This window comes from Aulonocara sp. 'chitande type north' Nkhata Bay, linkage group LG4 (assembly GCF_057382095.1).
Source record: "Aulonocara sp. 'chitande type north' Nkhata Bay isolate Kocher_YH1m ecotype deep benthic linkage group LG4, A_spYH_male_GT1.1, whole genome shotgun sequence".
Classification (NCBI taxonomy): domain Eukaryota; kingdom Metazoa; phylum Chordata; class Actinopteri; order Cichliformes; family Cichlidae; genus Aulonocara; species Aulonocara sp. 'chitande type north' Nkhata Bay.
In genome coordinates, this window is record NC_141347.1 from 36,700,386 (window position 1) to 36,718,008 (window position 17,623).

Genomic DNA, 17,623 nt, shown 5'->3' on the forward strand with positions numbered 1-17,623 from the left:
TCACAGAAATTTATTTCAACTTTGATAAAGATGTTTTTATAAATGTTACAAAAAATATATAAAAACTCGTTTTGATTGTTTTGGTCAAAACAAAACATTTTTTCCACTTTTGACATTATATCAAATAAAATTTAGCATTTAGCTAATTTGATACTTTTTAAAATTCATTCTAACATATTGATCAGTTTTAATATTTAATTCAACAATAATGTAAGTAAAGCTGCTATATTTAACACTAAAAGTATTTAATAAAATAATGACTGTAGTAGTTGATTAATATAAAATTATTTTAATTTAAGAGTAATATACAAATATTGTTTTTATTTATCTAAACCTTTATTATCGTGGATTTTAAATATTTGACACAAATATTTATCATTTTTATTGTAAATTTAAAAAAAATCATATATATATATATGAATGATAGTTAGGATATGCTTTTGCTAGATTATTGATTGTTAAATGAATTATGAGAACGTCGACGCACAGCTGTGATCATAAACATTTCCATTGTAAACACACACAAACAGCAGGTTCATTTTCCTTTAATAATTCAGAAAAGTTCAGAAAAATTATTCGAGGTTAACATTCAGTGAAAAGCCGTTTCCTCCGGGGGGGGGGGGGGGGGGGGGGCAGGGGGGGGACGACGACAACCGTAACCATGGAGTCAGAGTCGCCACGTACAGTTTTCATGTGTCAGTCATGTTGGAAGGAAAATGTAATAAAAACATTTCAAAAAAATTTAAAATTACATGTTTACAGTGTCCAGGGATGGGGTCAGAGGTCAGGGGTCAGGCCTGGGGTCGGGGGCCGACGTGGGATTCAAATAGAGGCTCTTTAAAACCATGAGAGGTGAAACGGTCGAGGCGCTGAAGGAAACAGGAGAGAGTTAGTGTTCTAACTAAAACAGCTCAAACGCGCTTATCAAAGTGATTAACGAAGCTTCTGCTGGAAAGACGCGAGAGCACGACGTCATCCGTCTTTCTGCCTCCGGGCTGATCACAGATCAGCTGCTGAGTGATGACAGCGGGGTCAGTAAAGTCCACGGAGCAGCTTCGGTCGAGTCTCGACGCCATACGCGCTCTGAAACGTGGCCGCCGAGCCGAGAGGCGAGCTGAAGAACACGCCGTCCTCAAGCCTTCCTGGCAGAAAAGGTTATAAAAAGTAATCAAATCTGCAAAAATAAAAAGTGTCCTGAAGCGTTTCTGCACGGCAGAGAGTCTGCGACACCGACAGGTGAGACACAACCAGCCGCAGGTGGCGAAGAACCTCCGCCAGGTTCCTCAGATCAGGACGCTGGACACCGGAACCCGAGTGGAGCGCCCGCTTTTCGGCACCACGATCGGCTCATCTGTTAAAAACAAACAAACACGACAAGTGTTAGGAGTCACGGCAGAAATGATGTCACAATTTCACCTCCAATCAGCTGCGAGCACAACACACAGGGGCGTCTCACCTGTGGGGGCGTAGTTCTCGGCTCGCTCGCGGTCTCTTTCGATGTAGACTGCGGTCCCGAGGAAGAAAGCTCCGCCCACCACAGCCACAAAGGCGCAGAGCAGCATGGAGAACTGCAGAGACCGAAACTGCCACAGGAAGGAGTCGTTCTTCCTCAGAGAGTCGGAGATCTGACACAGGAAGAGGAGGGGCCAATGTTCAAGATGGACGTCGATCATCAGTCAGCAACAACAGCCTGTGTGTGTGTGTGTGTGTGTGTGTGTGTGTGTGTGTGTGTGTGTGTGTGTGTGTGTACGTACCACTCCTATCAGGTAGGGACTTCCTGCGTCTCCCAGCAGGTGAGACACGACGATCTGCAGAGCCTCGGCTGTGGAGCGTCGAGTGGGGACGACTACGTACTGAAACAGACGGAGAATCACTCGTCGTCTTCACTTTCTTTAATATTGTAAATTCTGCATTTTAGATTCTGCATCAGCCAATCACATTTAGCTGTAATCAAATTCATTTGGTTGCTTTCAATTATTTTTATTTTTTCATGTCACCATCACGAGCTATCTGTGAGTAATCAGGAAGTTCGCGTTCGAGTCCAACAGGAGACATCTCTCACCAGAAGAATATCCGCCACGATGGCCCAGTTCATGGACAGGAACGTCTCCCCGAAGAAAATGAAGACCTGGAGGGACGAACAGAAAAGATATCAACGAACAACCAGCAGGTGGAGCTGTTCTAAAGGTGTGTCAGCCATCTTTGTGTCGTGATTAATGCTGAAACTCAAACACTGACACCTCCCACGACCCTCTGACTGCTCAGATGGATGCATGTATGGAGGCTGGACGTTAAATGGTGACGGGTGCGTGGACGGGTGCGTGGACGGGTGCGTGGACGGGTGGCTGCGATTCTATGCAGGACTCACATATGTTGCGACGGTGCTCGCCTGGGCGAACATGATGGCGAGGTAGAGGAACGGTGCACAGAGGAGCAGACCGGCGGCACAGACCAGCGGGTCGGCTCGGGCCGTCTTCTTCCTCAGCTGTCGGCTCACCTGCACGCCGCTGGCCACACCCAGCACGCCGGTGACACAGGTGATGGCCCCAAAAATCAGACTTGAGGAGAAAAAAAACCCCCAAACCATCAGGATGCTGCATTCCTCCATCGAGGTCGAATTTAACAAGTAACCGCCCGCCCCGCCCACCTCAGGTGTAGAGTCACGTTTACCTGTCTGAGGACTCGCAATGAGCCTCCATGCAGGGAGCCCTCTCCCCGTTGAAGACGGCCGCCCTGAAGAGGAACGTTGGCGCCCAGAGAGCCAGAGAGCCCGTCACAAACGCCACGGCCGTGAAGCCGAACGTGGACAACATGAAGCTGCGGCTGCGGAGGAGAGAGATGGAAACCAGCTGAACGTCAAAGCATTAAAACCACGGCATGGCTTTACCAAAGAGACGCCGTGACAGAACGGCGTGAGCTCGGCTGTTTTGGGGGGAGGAGAGTATTTAAGTGAATCATCGTGTAAACGTGACAGCAAAGCTCTTCCTCTGCCCTCTAACCCTTCACTGAGTCCTCATCCTCATATCCCAGTATTACAGCACTGTGACGAAACCAGAACCAAGCTGGACGCGGCCCGTCAGAGGGAGCAGAGTCCCGTTATTAAACCCAGTGAGTGGGTGAGTGTGCACAACAGCATCTGTGTGCTTTTCCTCAGCAGCGCACACGTCAGATATCACTCTTTTGTTTCAGAGTCTCAGTATTCAGTCCGTTATGCGCCATGAAGAAATGTAACGTAGGATCGTGTTGTTCACTGGGAGTAGTCGTGGATGTTGCCCACAGGCGTCTGTTCACAGGGTCGAGATCTGATGGGAACCTAAAAGCTGCTCAGACTTCAGGTTTATAAGCCGACCCGTCAGATTGACCCGGAGAACAGCTCCTCCGCCCTCTAACCGAAGACTTCACCCTCCTATCAGAAACGTGACTCAGCTGGCTTCCCTTGGCCTGAGCTGCCACGCTGTGTTCAGAGGGAACCGCATATTTAAAACCTGCAATTACACAATTACTCAGGCCCTCATCGCGTTTGCTCATTTTTGACCCGGTCATTTGTGCTTGGTAGTTTGAGTCGGTCATTACTGAAACGAGCTGGCTGTGTCCTTGTTTAGCCCACAAACAGCAGACCAGAACCTTCCTCTCCCATCAGGACGAGACCGCAGCTTCGCGCCGAGTCGTTGTCGAGATATTCAGAGCCTGCAGCTCACTGCAGCATGCATGCATGTTTCTGACTGATGGATGGAGACGATGTGATCAGTGATGAAGATTCTGTTGAACGCGACTTTATATTCTGAGCCTAGAAATAAGCTGAGGCCAGAGCGTCTTCTGAGAATAGCGGTGACCTACTTCTTGCTGAGATCGCGCAGGTCGGCGAGCCAGCTGGTCTGGTGCAGGCGATTCTCGGGTCGGGCCTCGACGGCTCCTCGTTTCGGCTCCTTCACCACAAACAGCAGCAGCAGCACAGCGATCAGCCCCAAACCCGGAGTCACCTGAAGGAGGAAGGACAACGCAAACGCTCATCAGCTGGGGGAAACAGCAGGAGACCACACAGCTGCAGCAGATGTTTGCCTGGCTCACCCGCAGCGCCCAGTGCCAGTCCTTCGCCCTGCTGCTGACCTGCGAGCCGACGATGTAGCCGAGACCGCTGACGGGAGGAGGAGACAAAGAGAGGTCAGCTATTCGCACTTCCTGTGTGACAATGAAAACTCCCAGGAAGTTCATTCATGCTAACCACATAAATATTTTTATTTTTAGTCACTTTTAAAGCAAAAATTGTGGAACGATACAAACAGAACACTGAATATTTAATCATATCAATAATAATGATTAATAATAGTAAATGTAGTAACAAAGACTGCGAGGGAAGTTTAATGACATGGATTTTTCAGGTGCGATTTAATAAACACCAATAATATAAATATTTAATTATTTAATTTAGTTAGAATTTTGAGTTTTCACTTTCTGGATCATCGTTAACACGTCTGCAGCTACCTGCCGACAGGGATGGCAAAATAAAAGATAGAGAGCATGTTGGTCCTCTTGCTCTTCACGTAGAGGTCGGCGATGATGGTCGGGGCGATGGTGGAGTAGCTGGCCTCGCCGACGCCGACTAGGCCTCGAGTCAGCAGCAGCGCCCAGAAGTGCTGCGGCAGGAGAACACGTGCGTTTGTGGACATTCAAACCTTCACAAAAGTTTTCCTCCTGAGTTCAAACATTTCTCTCACCTCTTTGGGCGTGTAGGAGCTGGCGAGCGTCACCAGCGACCAGAACGTTATGCCGCCGCTCATGATGTACTTCCTGTTGTACCTGTCGCCCAAGTAACCAAACACAGGAGCCAGGAACATGTAGCTGCAGATAAAAACTGGAAGGAAGCACAAAGGTGAGAGCTGGAGTCAGGAAGTGAAACACCTGAAAACGTGACCAAAGAGCACCTGTGGTCATGTGACTGCAGTCAGTATTTACCAGTAACTGTGAGACAGAAAAACCCTGTCCCACAGCACAGGTGCACTCGAGAAGGTTTGTATTTAGGTTCGTTTATGGTTCCAACATGAAGACCACTTCTACCAACGTGCCAGACATGTGTCGCTCGCCAACTCTCTGAAGTGAACGACGCGAGCGGGTTTTTTTTTTTCTCTCTCTCTCTCACTTTTTTCTGCACGCGAGCCTTGTGCTTTGCGCTGGGCAGAGGGGGGCGGGGCGGTAGTTACACTCACAGTAGCACAGGAACAGAGCGGGAGGGAGAGAGAGAGCAGGGACAACAAGGTCACATTAGAAAGGTCTAGTAATCATCCACAACTATTTTCAGCTGTGGATGATAAAGGATTCAGAAAGTTTATTCATGCAGGTCCATATGACAGAGAATATGCATGTTCTTTTAGTTTTCATATTATAATTTATATTTAATTTAATTTAATTTAATTAAAGCAACAAAACAACCTGAAGAGCCGGTTCTCTAAAAACAGCCGTCACTACAACGGGCACAAATTCTTTAGTCTGACGCTCAGTCAAGTAACACGTGACCATAACCATTAGCAGCTCATCGTGTTTGTCTGCAGCAACATTTGTGCTGAAAATGGAAAGAAAACTTTCTTTTCATGAAACATAAGTCCTGCTACATGATGAGGGGGTGGAGTTCTCCTCCTTACCTGTTTGAAGTAAGCCAGACTCTGTGTCGCTGATCCCAAAGTAGTGCTCTATGTCAGGGAGAACACCTGGTGGACAAAACAAACGTCATTTACTTCACTCATATTTCACTCACCTGCACCTCTGGCATCAGAAGCAGGTGTTACAGAAATAACTTCCACGCATGCATTGGACCAACACGTGAATCTTCGCACGCATCGCTCACGTGAATGTGAACAAACGTCCCCGGCAGCAGCGTACCTGCCACGGTGAACCTGTCCATGTAGTTGAGCAGGTTGATGTAGCAGAGGACGAAGACGATCACCAACGCCCGGCCTCTGGACACCCCGCTGGGCGACTCCTCATCTGGCTGCTGATTGGCCGTCGCGGTGCCCTGATCCTCCGGACCTTCCGCCTCGCTGTCAGAGGAGAAGAACGGAGCAGAGTCCGACATCGGCTCGCCTCGAGACATGGCCGCCGCTGGAGAGAGATCAGATAGTTATTACTCACTGATCCGTCGCACTGACCCGCGGGGGCCACAGGGCCCCGTTCTGGGTCCTCTGCCAGACGGACGCTTCACTAAATCCTCCTTCTACCGGTGGTTCAGTCCGTTTGTTAGCAGGATCGCTCAAACAGGTGTGACTCCAAACTGATATCGAGACATCGCTCACCTGCAGCAGACAGCAGGAAGTGACAAAGTCACGCAACAGCGAGTGTGAAATGTTTGCTTTCCATGAACAGCTCGTCGAACGCGATGTTCTTCCTTCGTTGGCAGTTATACTGCTCACAGAGCAGAACTACATGGATACAGTTAATATGTGTATGAAGCCTAAAAGTGCAAACGCGTCTTCAAAGAAGGTGAAACCATGTGAAGTTTGTGTAAATGGTGGTGTTCATGTTTCCACATGCAGAGGAGGTGAACGCTGAAAAGTGGCTGGAAAATCCAGTTTATCTACTGGTGAGGTTCTTGAAACTTCCGGGTGAACACATGACGCCGTACTCGCAAACCTGCTCCGGCAGCAGAAAGCTCTGCAGGAGCTCCGAGGATGAAGGCAGGAGAAGAGGAAGAAGCGGAGAAAGGAGAAGCTGACCGAGTGAAACCGCGGCCATGTGACGCTCTACACGAGCACAATCTGCTGACACGGTGAACATCAAACGCTCTGCCGCTCTTTTCTTTTTGTTTTGACTTTATTGAATTAAAAGTGCGACTCTGAGGGGGTCCATCTCTCCCTCTGCTCAAATAAAGGCACTTGGACATCAGAGGAGTGGAACTGAATGCTGGCTTTATGACTATGATTACATGCAAATAAACTGAAACAGTCCACCACCCTGGACTCTGTTCAGCACCAGTCGTCCATCCTTACTGCTCTTAAATGAGCTCATATTTGATTCAGGCTGATGTTTTGCTTTCATACAGAAGGAAGTGCTCCTGTTAAGTGACTCCAATAAAGATAAGACATGTCCAGGTGACCCTTTGCTCATCTTATTGATCAGTGGATGATTGGATCCTCATCAATACCAGGGTGCTGCTGTTGCTCTGCACTCGTGCACAAGTCAACAAAAGGCTATTTGAACAAGGCAGCAGCTGACGAGGTTAAAGAAGAGGAGAGCGAGCACAGCACCAAACTCCATTCAAATGTCTCACACTTTTTCTATTTTGCTAATAAACGTCATTCAGCTTCAACACGTTCTCAGGAATCTTGACATAAATTCAATATTAATGTTTAAAGTGTGTTTAAACTGTGCTCCGATCTCCATTCAACGTGTTCCCAATTAGGAACTTTACTTTTAAAAGGCTCAAAGAAGATTAAAGGTCTTAAAACTCGCTTCGTAATCATCACAGCTGTGTTTGTTCTGCCATCAAAGATAATAACAGTTAATGATATTGACCTGAAATGTGGTTTAATACCTTTTAATGCGTGCTGCGTTAAATTCGGCTCTTTTATTGCAGAGTTAGGAAATGTAGGTACAGCCAGGCAGCGCAGCAAAGCCCGAACACCAATGGTAAAATGGTAAATGGCCTGTATTTGTATAGCGCTTTACACAACCTGTCATCCACCCATTCACACACACATTCACACACTGGTGATGGCAGCTACACTGTAGCCACAGCCACCCTGGGGCGCACTGACAGAGGCGAGGCTGCCGGACACTGGCGCCACCGGGCCCTCTGACCACCACCAGTAGGCAACGGGTGAAGTGTCTTGCCCAAGGACACAACGACCGAGACTGTCCGAGCCGGGGCTCGAACCGGCAACCTTCCGATTACAAGGCGAACTCCCAACTCTTGAACCACGATCGCCCAAAGGACATGCAAAAAAACCCTTTTATGTTACTTTTTTATCAGCTGAGATTTTTCAGAGCACATTTTAAACCTCTGCTGATAAATTCGGTTAACATTTGATTACATTTTTAAACGCGTTTTGTTTTAGCGGAGATTAAATGATAAGTTCTTGAAGGCTTCTTTAAGTAAATCACCGAGCGGTCAGCGCTGATAAACGAGTCAGGAGCAGTAAAATCTAATTATCTCCGATAAGGAAAAATCAAAGCCACCCTAAATTCACTGTTTTTTAAATGGACCTCTGCAGAGCAGGTCTGTGGGCCCGCTGTTGTTGTTTACCTGTGAGGATGAGTCAGGCTGGCGCTTCTTCTTCTTTGCTCCAAATCTTCACTTCCTCTCACAAAGCTAAGAGCTCGTGACAGACTCCATCCTGACGCCGTCAAACAGAAACACGAGCCGTGCGCCGGGTTAGAGACGTTAACGCCAACGAAGCGTTTAAAGCCCGACGCTCCAGGACAGACGCTTCTTTCCCGGCGCCATGACACCTCTGACGGCCACTTCCGCTCACATGACGCCATGACCCGCTTACCGAAATTCACGTGACAGAATCAATCCCGCGATCAGCCGTGATGTGAGTGGGTGGAGAAGCTGATAGTGGTTCAGTAACGTTCCGTGGATTTATCTCCAACCGTGAAGTGACGCAGAGTGGGTCCCCCTCCACCCGCTGATAGAAACACTATTTTTTTAAGAGTAAAACTGGGCGGAGGCTGCTTATGTCCGCTTTCATGTTTTAAATCAGGATTTGTTTTTGGTAACTTTATTTCTCATAAAACCGAAATAAAAACAAACATTTCTTAAATAGTGAATTTAAATAATAATAATAATAAAACTGAACTTTTTTTGTTGGCAAAACTTCCCTTTAAAAAAATTACACTTTTAATAATGAAATGGTGACTTTAATGCAGACATAAAAAAGCTTTTGCTAAACTTGGCTTTTCGTTCTCTTTTGTGAAAGAAAATAAAGAAATTCTCATAAATTGGTCATTTTCTGACACACCTTTTACTTTAAAGGGTGAACCGCAGCAACATGCTAGCAACTGAAGCAATCGCGAGGTTTTTGCCGACCAGTTGGGGGATACACTTTTTTCCTTAGTGACCGGTGGTTGCCACGGTGCCAGCGACTGTAGGGCAGTGAGTCTGTGACCGGATTTGTTTGTTCCTACACGGTCACCGACATCATCATCAACAGGTCATTTCCTTCACATTTCATCAAACACTGTAAACGTCACCTTTCAGGACCAACTGTGTCCATCTTTTATTTACAGTACTCTTCCACATTCACATTGAGCCTCCAGGGCGGCCATGTTCTTGCCCTTTACAGGTGGAGGTTTTTCATCATGACCTCACTCATGCAAATAATGTGAGGTCAGCTTGTTTTGCTTTTATTTGATTTTCATAAAAATAATACTCACAAACAAAAACAGGAAGTGGCTTCAGTGTGGACACAGAAAGGTTAAAGACCTGATTGGTGCGCTTGGATTTTGCTGTCATTTTGTCCGTGTCCCATCGTCAGCACCTGACAATAAAGTGACCTCTGAAATGATCGCAGTGACGCTTAAATAAACCGTAGAGCTGAAGTGGGCGACTCAGACCCAGACTTCGATGATGTCACCGTCCTCCATGTCGAGCTGCGCCGGCGTCTGGCTGCCCGTCACTTTGGAGCCGTCGAAATGGAAGCGCACTTTCTTCTGATCCTTGTTAGACATCTTGGACACGTACTGGAAGAAGATGGACCTCAGCGGCGCCTCCTGAGGAACAAACAGACGGCGTCATTACATCATCGGCGTTAACGCCCTGCTGTGAGAAACAAGGAGAAGGAGGAGGTACGAACTCTGTGCAGAGAGAACTCCTGAGAAGAGTCTCTGTCTTTGCTCTGCAGCCTCACAGTGATGATGCTGCCATCACCGTCTGACTGGCTTCCATCCTCCGCCGCCATGACCACACACTCTGAACACACAAAGAAGAAAACATTTTGCACTCTGGGACTCCATCAGAGCAGCTTCACATGAATCACAGTTCAAAATAATCCTTCTTTGTCTGATATCACCCTCTGGCCACACACAGGAAACGGTGCTGGGCAGAACCCTTTCAACATAAGAGTCCCCTGCTCAACACAGTGAGCCAGTTAATCTTTATTATCACCGAGCTGCACACCAAGACAGCTTCAGGACGGTGGGAGCTGTTATTGTGTCGCTGATGGAGGTGGTTACACCTCTGAAGCAGTTTTTCTGTCCTCCTGCACTTTAAATGTTTTCTGGTCTTTTACTGTTGCTGAGCTGCTCGGTGCGTTCGCTCTGTTCTGATTGGTGATTTGGTCTCTCGTACCGTTTGATTGGCTTGTTTTGGTCCTTCACCCTGATGATGACCTCCCCCACCTTCACCAGCATCTCTCTGGACCTCACGTTGAGAGTTTCAGTGAACAGCAAATACAACAACTACCAGTTGAACCCGTGGAATCGACCTCGGATCTTGTTGAGCGTTTGTTTAAAATCCACGGTGACGCCGTGCGGAGGACAAACTGCAAACAGGGGCTCTTTGCGTTTGGGACTCACCTATAATGTCGGCGATGCCGAGGCCGAGCTCGCTGATGGTGGCGCTCGTCGGCAGCTCCTCTTCCTCCCTCAGCAGCAGGAGGCGAGGAGGCGGGACATTTAGGATGACAGACAGCTGCGTCACCACATCGCTTAAAGGCGTCGACTAAAAAAAGAAAATCAATCAATCAATAACTGACAGGATGCTTAAACATACATTACGTTAAAAGGGCCCATAATCCTCTGGGTTGGGTGTCTGGTCCCCGGGTCAGTACTTCTCAATCAATGTGACTCTGACTGCTGTGGAGGCGGAGCTTAACACACCTGCTGAAACGCGGCACAGTGGCCTTTTATTAACCTGCGCTGCTGTTACCTGTACGTACCGACAGCACCGGGATCTTGTGGATCTCAGTCCTGCAGCGGATCTTAAGCGGGATCTCTCGCACTGAGGAGCTCTCTGACTCCGGCTCCGGGCTCATGATGATGACGTCATCGTCCTCATCGTCGTCCACGCGCACATACTCAGGATGTGACATGGGAGGACCTCGGCGCCGTCTCGACAGGCCGCCCTGAGGCTCTGGAGAGAGGAGGGAGCTCACCGCCCGGAGCTTCTGGTCGATCTCACTGAGGCGGGAACAAAAACAAAGCCAGCGCTGATCTTTAGCGGATGTGTCTGGAGAACGAAACAGGAAGCACACACGCGGACTCACCTGAGCTTCTGTTTCATCGCCCTGGACTGTTTCTGTACGGGACTCTCTGGAGGAGGAGGGGACGGACAGCGCACGGCGTCTCTGAAATAAAGCAAGAGGCTCAGCAACGAATTCAAACTAAACTCGGCTTAAAGTTCGGAAGCTCGGGCACGATGCGGGTTCTGACTCACGGCCGCTGCTCCGCCTTCTTCTGCACGTGTTCATCTTCGGAGTCGCTGAGGGTGACGAAATGCACCGGCTCGGTTCGAGATGAAAACTCCAACAACAAACTGTCGTCTGCGTCGTCATCTGCTCACAGACAGGAAGTGGTTAAAGCCAGAAAATCACCCGCTCCTCTGAGCGTGGATAAAAGCGCGTCAGCTGTTACCTGTGTCGGTCTTTTCAGTGAGCAGCGCTGCCGTCGGCTTCAGCTGCAGACTGCTCTTCACCTGCAGACACAAAACACAGGATCAGGACAATCTAGTTCATGTGATACAGGTTGATGTTGCATGAAGATGTATTTAAGCCCCTCCCACTGAAGGGACACAGCACTGCTCTACAGTGAATCACAGCTTAATGTCTGAGGAATGCATGACACGTCATTTATATATATGTACAATTTTTTTTTACATGTTTTTCAATTCAATTTGACTCACAGAGGAAAATCACAAGAACAGCTGATAGATTAAAGTATCATAGCTATCTAATAGACTCCAGTTTGTGCATGTAAATGGAGAGTCCTCTTCACACACTGAGGTTAATTATGGAGTTCCACAGGGTTCAGTGCTAGGACCAATTCTGTTTACATTATACATGCTTCCCTTAGGCAGCATCATTAGAAGACATAGCATACATTTACACTGCTATGCAGATGACACCCAGCTCTATCTGTGCATGAAGCCAGATAACACACACCAATGAGTTAAACTGCAGGAATGTCTTAAAGACATAAAGACCTGGATGGCCGCTAACTTTCTGCTTCTTAATTCAGATCAAACTGAGGTTATTGTACTCGGCCCTGAAAATCTTAGAAATATGGTATCTAAGCAGATTCTTACTCTGGATGGCATTACCTTGGCCTCCAGTAACACTGTGAGGAACCTTGGAGTCATTTTTGACCAGGACATGTCCTTCAACGCACATATTAAACAAATATGTAAGACTGCTTTCTTCCATTTGTGCAACATCTCTAAAATTAGAAATATCCTGTCTCAGAGTGACGCTGAAAAACTAGTTCATGCATTTATTACTTCCAGGCTGGACGACTGTAATTCATTATTATCAGGATGTCCTAAAAACTCCCTGAAAAGCCTTCAACTAATCCAAAATGCTGCAGCAAGAGTCCTGACAGGGACTAGAAAGAGAGCAGATTTCTCCTGTTTTGGCTTCCTGTTAAATCCAGAATTCAAAATCCTGCTCCTCACATACAAGGTCTTAAATAATCAGGCCCCATCTTATCTTAATGACCTTGTAGTACCATATCACCCCACATAATGTATTTTACTGAGTTTCTTCTGACAGAATCCAGCTCCTCTGAAGTCTGACAGCTGAAGCTCAGAGATACAGTGTGATGTATGATTCTTGGTCCATGTTGTCCGGCTCACTTTAATCCAAACAAGCTTCCATGGCTCTTATTGGCTCCTTACCTTGTTGGAGTAGATGGGCACGGGGACAATGGCTGACGGGTCGAGGATGCGTCGGCGCTTTGGCGGTGGCTTTGGGAGTGGAACGTCGCTGCTGTGAACCTGAGAACAGAGACAGAAGTAAGAGAAACGTCCAGCACGAGACGCCTTCAACAGACACCAGGGGGCAAAATATTAGGAACACTTCTATAACGTAAGGCAGCACAGGACTGGGGTTATAGTTAACTAAAACTAAACTACGAATAAAACTAGATGTCAACAAAATATTTTTGTTAACTAAGATACAAACATAAAGTCTACACTAGACAAAACCAGCCAGGAGTAGTCCCGGGGCAGACCCAGGACACACTATATCTCTCGGCTGTTCCCCCGGACAAGTTGGAGAAGGTGGCTGGGGAGGTGGGAAGTCCAGGCTCCTCTGCTTAGGCTGCTGCCCCCGCGACCCGGCCCCGGATAAGACGAAGAAGATGGACGACCAGAACCACTTGAACCAACGTTACTACAGTTAACTAAAGCTAAAAAACACCGTTAGTAAAAAGAGCTTTATTTAAAGTTTAACTTCAGTGCTCAGTGGGAGCAGCATGCTCAGGCTCAGCAGTCAACCCTGCTTAAAAACACTTTGCTGACTTTAAACACCTCCACCACCATCACGCCAGGTTCCTCTGATAAAAGTGTTTGATTCTTCTGCTTTAATTAAATATCACAGATGTATCTAATAAAGTGGCATGTGAAAGCATGTGTTCCTCAAAGCCCCAAAGTTCACACAGAAATGTCACAGTACTGAGTTTAAAAGTGAATCTTCCTGCTGCTCCCTGCAGAGATCACCACAGCAGCTCATGTGCCTCCTCCTATCCCAGCACACTCCTCTGTCACTCCAGCCCTGCAGCTCCATCGTCATCCTCCGCACATGCTCAGACCATCTCAGCCTCCCTGACTCTGAGCTGTCCCTCTGATGTAGTGATGGGATTTCCGGCTCTTTTTAGAGATCCGGCTCTTTCGGTTCGGCTCACTAAAAAGAGCCGGCTCTTTCGGCTCCGAACCGGCTCTTCAGGTTGTTTTGTTGCTTTAATTAATTTATTATTAACAATAATATAAAATTATGCACAAAAGGAATTACTAACGTAAAAAGTGGTTTTATTTATATATGTTTATATATAAATATATGCGGTGGCCCCTAGAGACAAAACACGTACAAACTCCAAAACACATTTCTAGCATGAACTGAACTTCCAAAGCAGAGCTACTAGATCACTTAAATTACACAATTGAAAGCATGTGTGTATTGTTTGTGTATTTATACTAGAGATGGACCGATCCGATATTACGTATCGGTATCGGTCCGATACTGACCTAAATTACTGGATCGGATATCGGAGAAAAATAAAAAATGTAATCCGATCCATTAAATATCACGAAAGCACCTCACAAAACTTGCAACACGCCGTAACTCACCTCAGAACGTTAGCATGTCGGAGCAGTATGCATCACGTGATAGAGCGGCTGTGGCATGCCGGACCTGTCGGTGGTCTGGATAGCATTTGGAGCTTCGCTAGCAACCCGGCATTTCATCTCCGACAAAGTTATCCCCGAGAGAAGTAAAGCAAGTGTGTAAGTCCATCTCTGAATGTTTGTAAAGCATTCCTGCGTTAAGCTTAACGAGCGACTGCCTCTCGCTCTCCGGCTGCTACTTCAATCATGAAACTGCTTAAATGATCAGCTGATCGGCTTTTCTGTCGCGAGTCCGTGTCTCTAGTTTGCTTTTGGCCTACTTTGCACCAGAAAGAGGAAACCAGCGGCTGAACAACAGCAGCACGTTTAAGCTTGATAAGCTGTTGTTAGAATTTATTTAATATTACTTTCTACACCAGGATCTTTTTCTACGTAGCTGACGCTGGTAACTGTGCAGGGGCGGATCTAGCAAAGTTTAGCCAGGGGGGCCGATAGGGCATTAACTGGGAAAAGGGGGCACAAAGACATACTTTTCTTTCTTACTCTCATTTAAAATGTCGAGCTTTTAATAAATAATTATCTGACACACAAAGTTTTAATTTGATGTAAAATGAATAGAAGTCAATTACTGTATATAGTGACTATTAAGTCTAATATATATACCCTAGTAAGCTATAGTACTTTTTACTTTGGGAAGGTACCATCTGTGCAGTCTGCAATTTTGTTGAAGAAAGATGTTGAATCTATTTAATATTTCTTGAAAAATAATTGATTTCTGTGCATTTTTTTTCACACTGCATCAAATTAAGGTTGATTACGTTGATTAAGCATCATGAGGTGGCGCGTGAGGGGTGGTTCCCTATTTTTTATTTATTTATTTTTGTTGTTGCTGGGAGTTGGAACCCTATTAGTTAGGTTGCTTACGCTAAGTACTCTTTAAAATACCAGAATAGGGAGGATGGTGTAGGTCTAAGTTTATTAGATTGATCAGTATTGCTGAACTATGAAATATTTTTTTTGTATACAGGTATAACAGAATAGCTTTAGTGTAGTTGTTGTTTTAAACTTGAGTATGAACTTGCAGACTTGCAAAATGCAGCAAGATATTTTAAAAAACAGTTTTGTTGATTAAAAAACACTATATCGGATTCATATCGGTATCGGCAGATATCCAAATTTATGATATCGGTATCGGTATCGGACATAAAAAAGTGGTATCGTGCCATCTCTAATTTATACACAGGCACTCATATATATATTCAAATAATTTAAAAAAAAGTTCATTTACCTGTTATTACCACACACCAAATCCGGTCGTTGGTACTTGCTGGCTTGTGTAGCCACAAGATAACAAAGGCTCAACACTGCGCCCAGCATCCTGGAGCACTTCTGTTGTCTTTTGTACGTGTTTTGAGTTTTTATATGCTTCTGAGTTTTTACGTGCTTCGGAGTTTGTACGTGTTTTTACGTGTTTTGGAGTTTTTACGTGTTTTTACGTGTTTTGGAGTTCGTACGTGATTTGAAGTTTGTATGTGCTTTGTCTCTAGGGGCCACCGTAAATATACTTTTATTTATTCACTCCACATAAAATGTAATAAATAAATAATATAATACAAAAATCAACTATTCACATTTCAAGTTTTAACTATTTAAATTTTCAGCTTTTTCCTTTCACAAATTTAAAGTGAAAAGAACACAAAACACTGCAAACCACAACACAATTAAATATAAATTATAATATGAAAACTAAAAGAACATGCATATTCTCTGTCATATGGACCTGCATGAATAAACTTTCTCAATCCTTTATCATCTGCAACCGAAAATAGTTGTGGATGATTACTATACCTTTCTAATGTTGCTGTCCCTGCCTCTCTTTCTCTCTCTCTGGCTCTGTTCCTGTGCTACTGAGTGTAACTACCGCCCCTCCCCCCTCTGCCCAGCGTAAAGCACAAGGCTCGCGTGCAGAGTGAAGCGGGAAAAAAGTGCGAGAGAGAGGCTGAGAGAAAGAAAAAAAAAAAAAAACCCACGTGACGGCTCGCGATAAGGAGCCGGCTCGCGTCGTTCACGTCAAAGAGCCGGCTCTAAGAGCCATTTCGTTCGCGAACGACCCATCACTACTCTGATGGACTCGTTTCTGATCCTGTCCCTGCTGTCCAACATCTTCACCTCGGCCTCCTCCGTCTTCAAACCACGTTAAAGCTTCTTCCCCCTCGCGCTACTCTCCACCTGCCTGTACTGGTATTTCCCCCTGTCTAGTGCACCGTCTGTTGTTTTGCGTAACTGACCCCAAAACAAACCAAACATCAACAAGAAGTTTAAAAGTGATTACATTTGTTTAAAAGCAGAGCTGGGTTGTAGTTTAACCTCGCAAAAAGCTTTCAGCGATCCTCGGCGCAGTTTTTCTGTTGTCTTAACGCCATCGGCAGAAACAAGAAAGCGAAACTATACCTGACTTTTATTTTGAAGCGCTCTGATTAAGGTTAGCTAACGTCGCGCTAACGCACAGTTAGTCGATTTAAACGGACTTTCCGCCAAAGCTGCTCACCTCCGTCTTCCTGTAGGTCTAATCAGGAGGCCCCTAACCTTCTAATTAAACACAACATTCATGATTTCAGTAACGTTTCATCACTAAAAAAGCACCAGCAGACCTGTCACCCACTCACCGCTTCCGCCATGTTTGTTTCTTTCCGCGGGGCGCCGCAACATTCACGGACTGTGGGATATTCTGCCTCAGTAGCGGCAGTGCTGCCTTCAAGGACTCTAGTGGATCCGTAACTGTAAAACTTGTAGATGCAAACTAACAACAACTGATATCAGACACACTGAAGGAAAAACTAAGGAACCAGTTTCAGTATTTTCAAGGTTATTTGGAATTTCGGAGAAAAAACTTAAAGAAAAATCTGCTTTCTGCAGAGAAAAACAAGTGTCCAGTTTACAAGAACAAAAAAAAACTAGCAAAAATATATTTTTGAGGAAAAAAGGTTGAAAATTGAAGGATTATAAGAAAAATTCCCAAACTTATAAGAACAAGATCAAATTAAAGTACTTTAGAGTATGGAATTTATGTGGAAAAAACAAACAGGTGAGTTTACTAGAATTAAAAACACTTAATTTAAACATGGACAAACTTATAAAACAAGCTGTGAATTTAAGAGAAATTCATATAATATTTTAATATCACAAAAATAACAAATACAACAAAATCTCATTAATATCTGGTAATATATGAAATGGAAACACTACGTTCCTGAGATCAGTGTGAATGAAAACAAAGCTGGAGATTGTCGTCCTCCAAACTGCACACTGACAGTTTGTGTGATGTTTCAGATGCTTCATTAAAATAAATAAAGAGAG

At 45.6% G+C, this 17,623-nt stretch overlaps 2 protein-coding genes across 2 annotated transcripts; both read right to left on the reverse strand.

Annotated features, from left to right (window-relative positions):
* Positions 1-617: 617 nt before the first annotated feature.
* Positions 618-8,512, reverse strand: spns1 (SPNS lysolipid transporter 1, lysophospholipid). Its single transcript, XM_086290301.1, has 13 exons — positions 8,234-8,512; positions 5,875-6,093; positions 5,637-5,702; positions 4,716-4,852; positions 4,483-4,634; positions 4,069-4,135; positions 3,838-3,980; positions 2,671-2,823; positions 2,369-2,558; positions 2,063-2,128; positions 1,755-1,853; positions 1,457-1,625; positions 618-1,351 (listed from the first exon to the last, which is right to left on the reverse strand). The coding sequence occupies exons 2-13, from the start codon at positions 6,083-6,085 to the stop codon at positions 1,284-1,286; spliced, it is 1,521 nt and encodes a 506-aa protein (XP_086146427.1). The 5' UTR covers positions 6,086-6,093; positions 8,234-8,512; the 3' UTR covers positions 618-1,283.
* Positions 8,513-9,315: 803 nt separating this feature from the next.
* nfatc2ip (nuclear factor of activated T cells 2 interacting protein) lies at positions 9,316-17,071 on the reverse strand. Its single transcript, XM_086290302.1, has 9 exons — positions 16,933-17,071; positions 12,821-12,919; positions 11,563-11,623; positions 11,366-11,483; positions 11,196-11,276; positions 10,869-11,109; positions 10,507-10,651; positions 9,786-9,901; positions 9,316-9,702 (listed from the first exon to the last, which is right to left on the reverse strand). The coding sequence occupies exons 1-9, from the start codon at positions 16,942-16,944 to the stop codon at positions 9,541-9,543; spliced, it is 1,035 nt and encodes a 344-aa protein (XP_086146428.1). The 5' UTR covers positions 16,945-17,071; the 3' UTR covers positions 9,316-9,540.
* Positions 17,072-17,623: the final 552 nt, after the last annotated feature.

Excerpts from the sequence above, each read along its gene's own strand:
- nfatc2ip (XM_086290302.1), bottom strand. Across the intron at positions 11,624-12,820 it reads TGCCCATCTACTCCAACAAG|GTGAAGAGCAGTCTGCAGCT; the intron begins GTAAGGAGCCAA and ends TTGTGTCTGCAG. Across the intron at positions 11,484-11,562 it reads CACTGAAAAGACCGACACAG|ATGACGACGCAGACGACAGT; the intron begins GTAACAGCTGAC and ends GTCTGTGAGCAG.
- spns1 (XM_086290301.1), bottom strand. The coding sequence starts at position 6,085 with ATGTCTCGAGGCGAGCCGATGTCGGACTCTGCTCCGTTCTTCTCCTCT. Across the intron at positions 5,703-5,874 it reads GGACAGGTTCACCGTGGCAG|GTGTTCTCCCTGACATAGAG; the intron begins GTACGCTGCTGC and ends TTTGTCCACCAG. Across the intron at positions 1,626-1,754 it reads GTCCCTACCTGATAGGAGTG|ATCTCCGACTCTCTGAGGAA; the intron begins GTACGTACACAC and ends TTCCTGTGTCAG.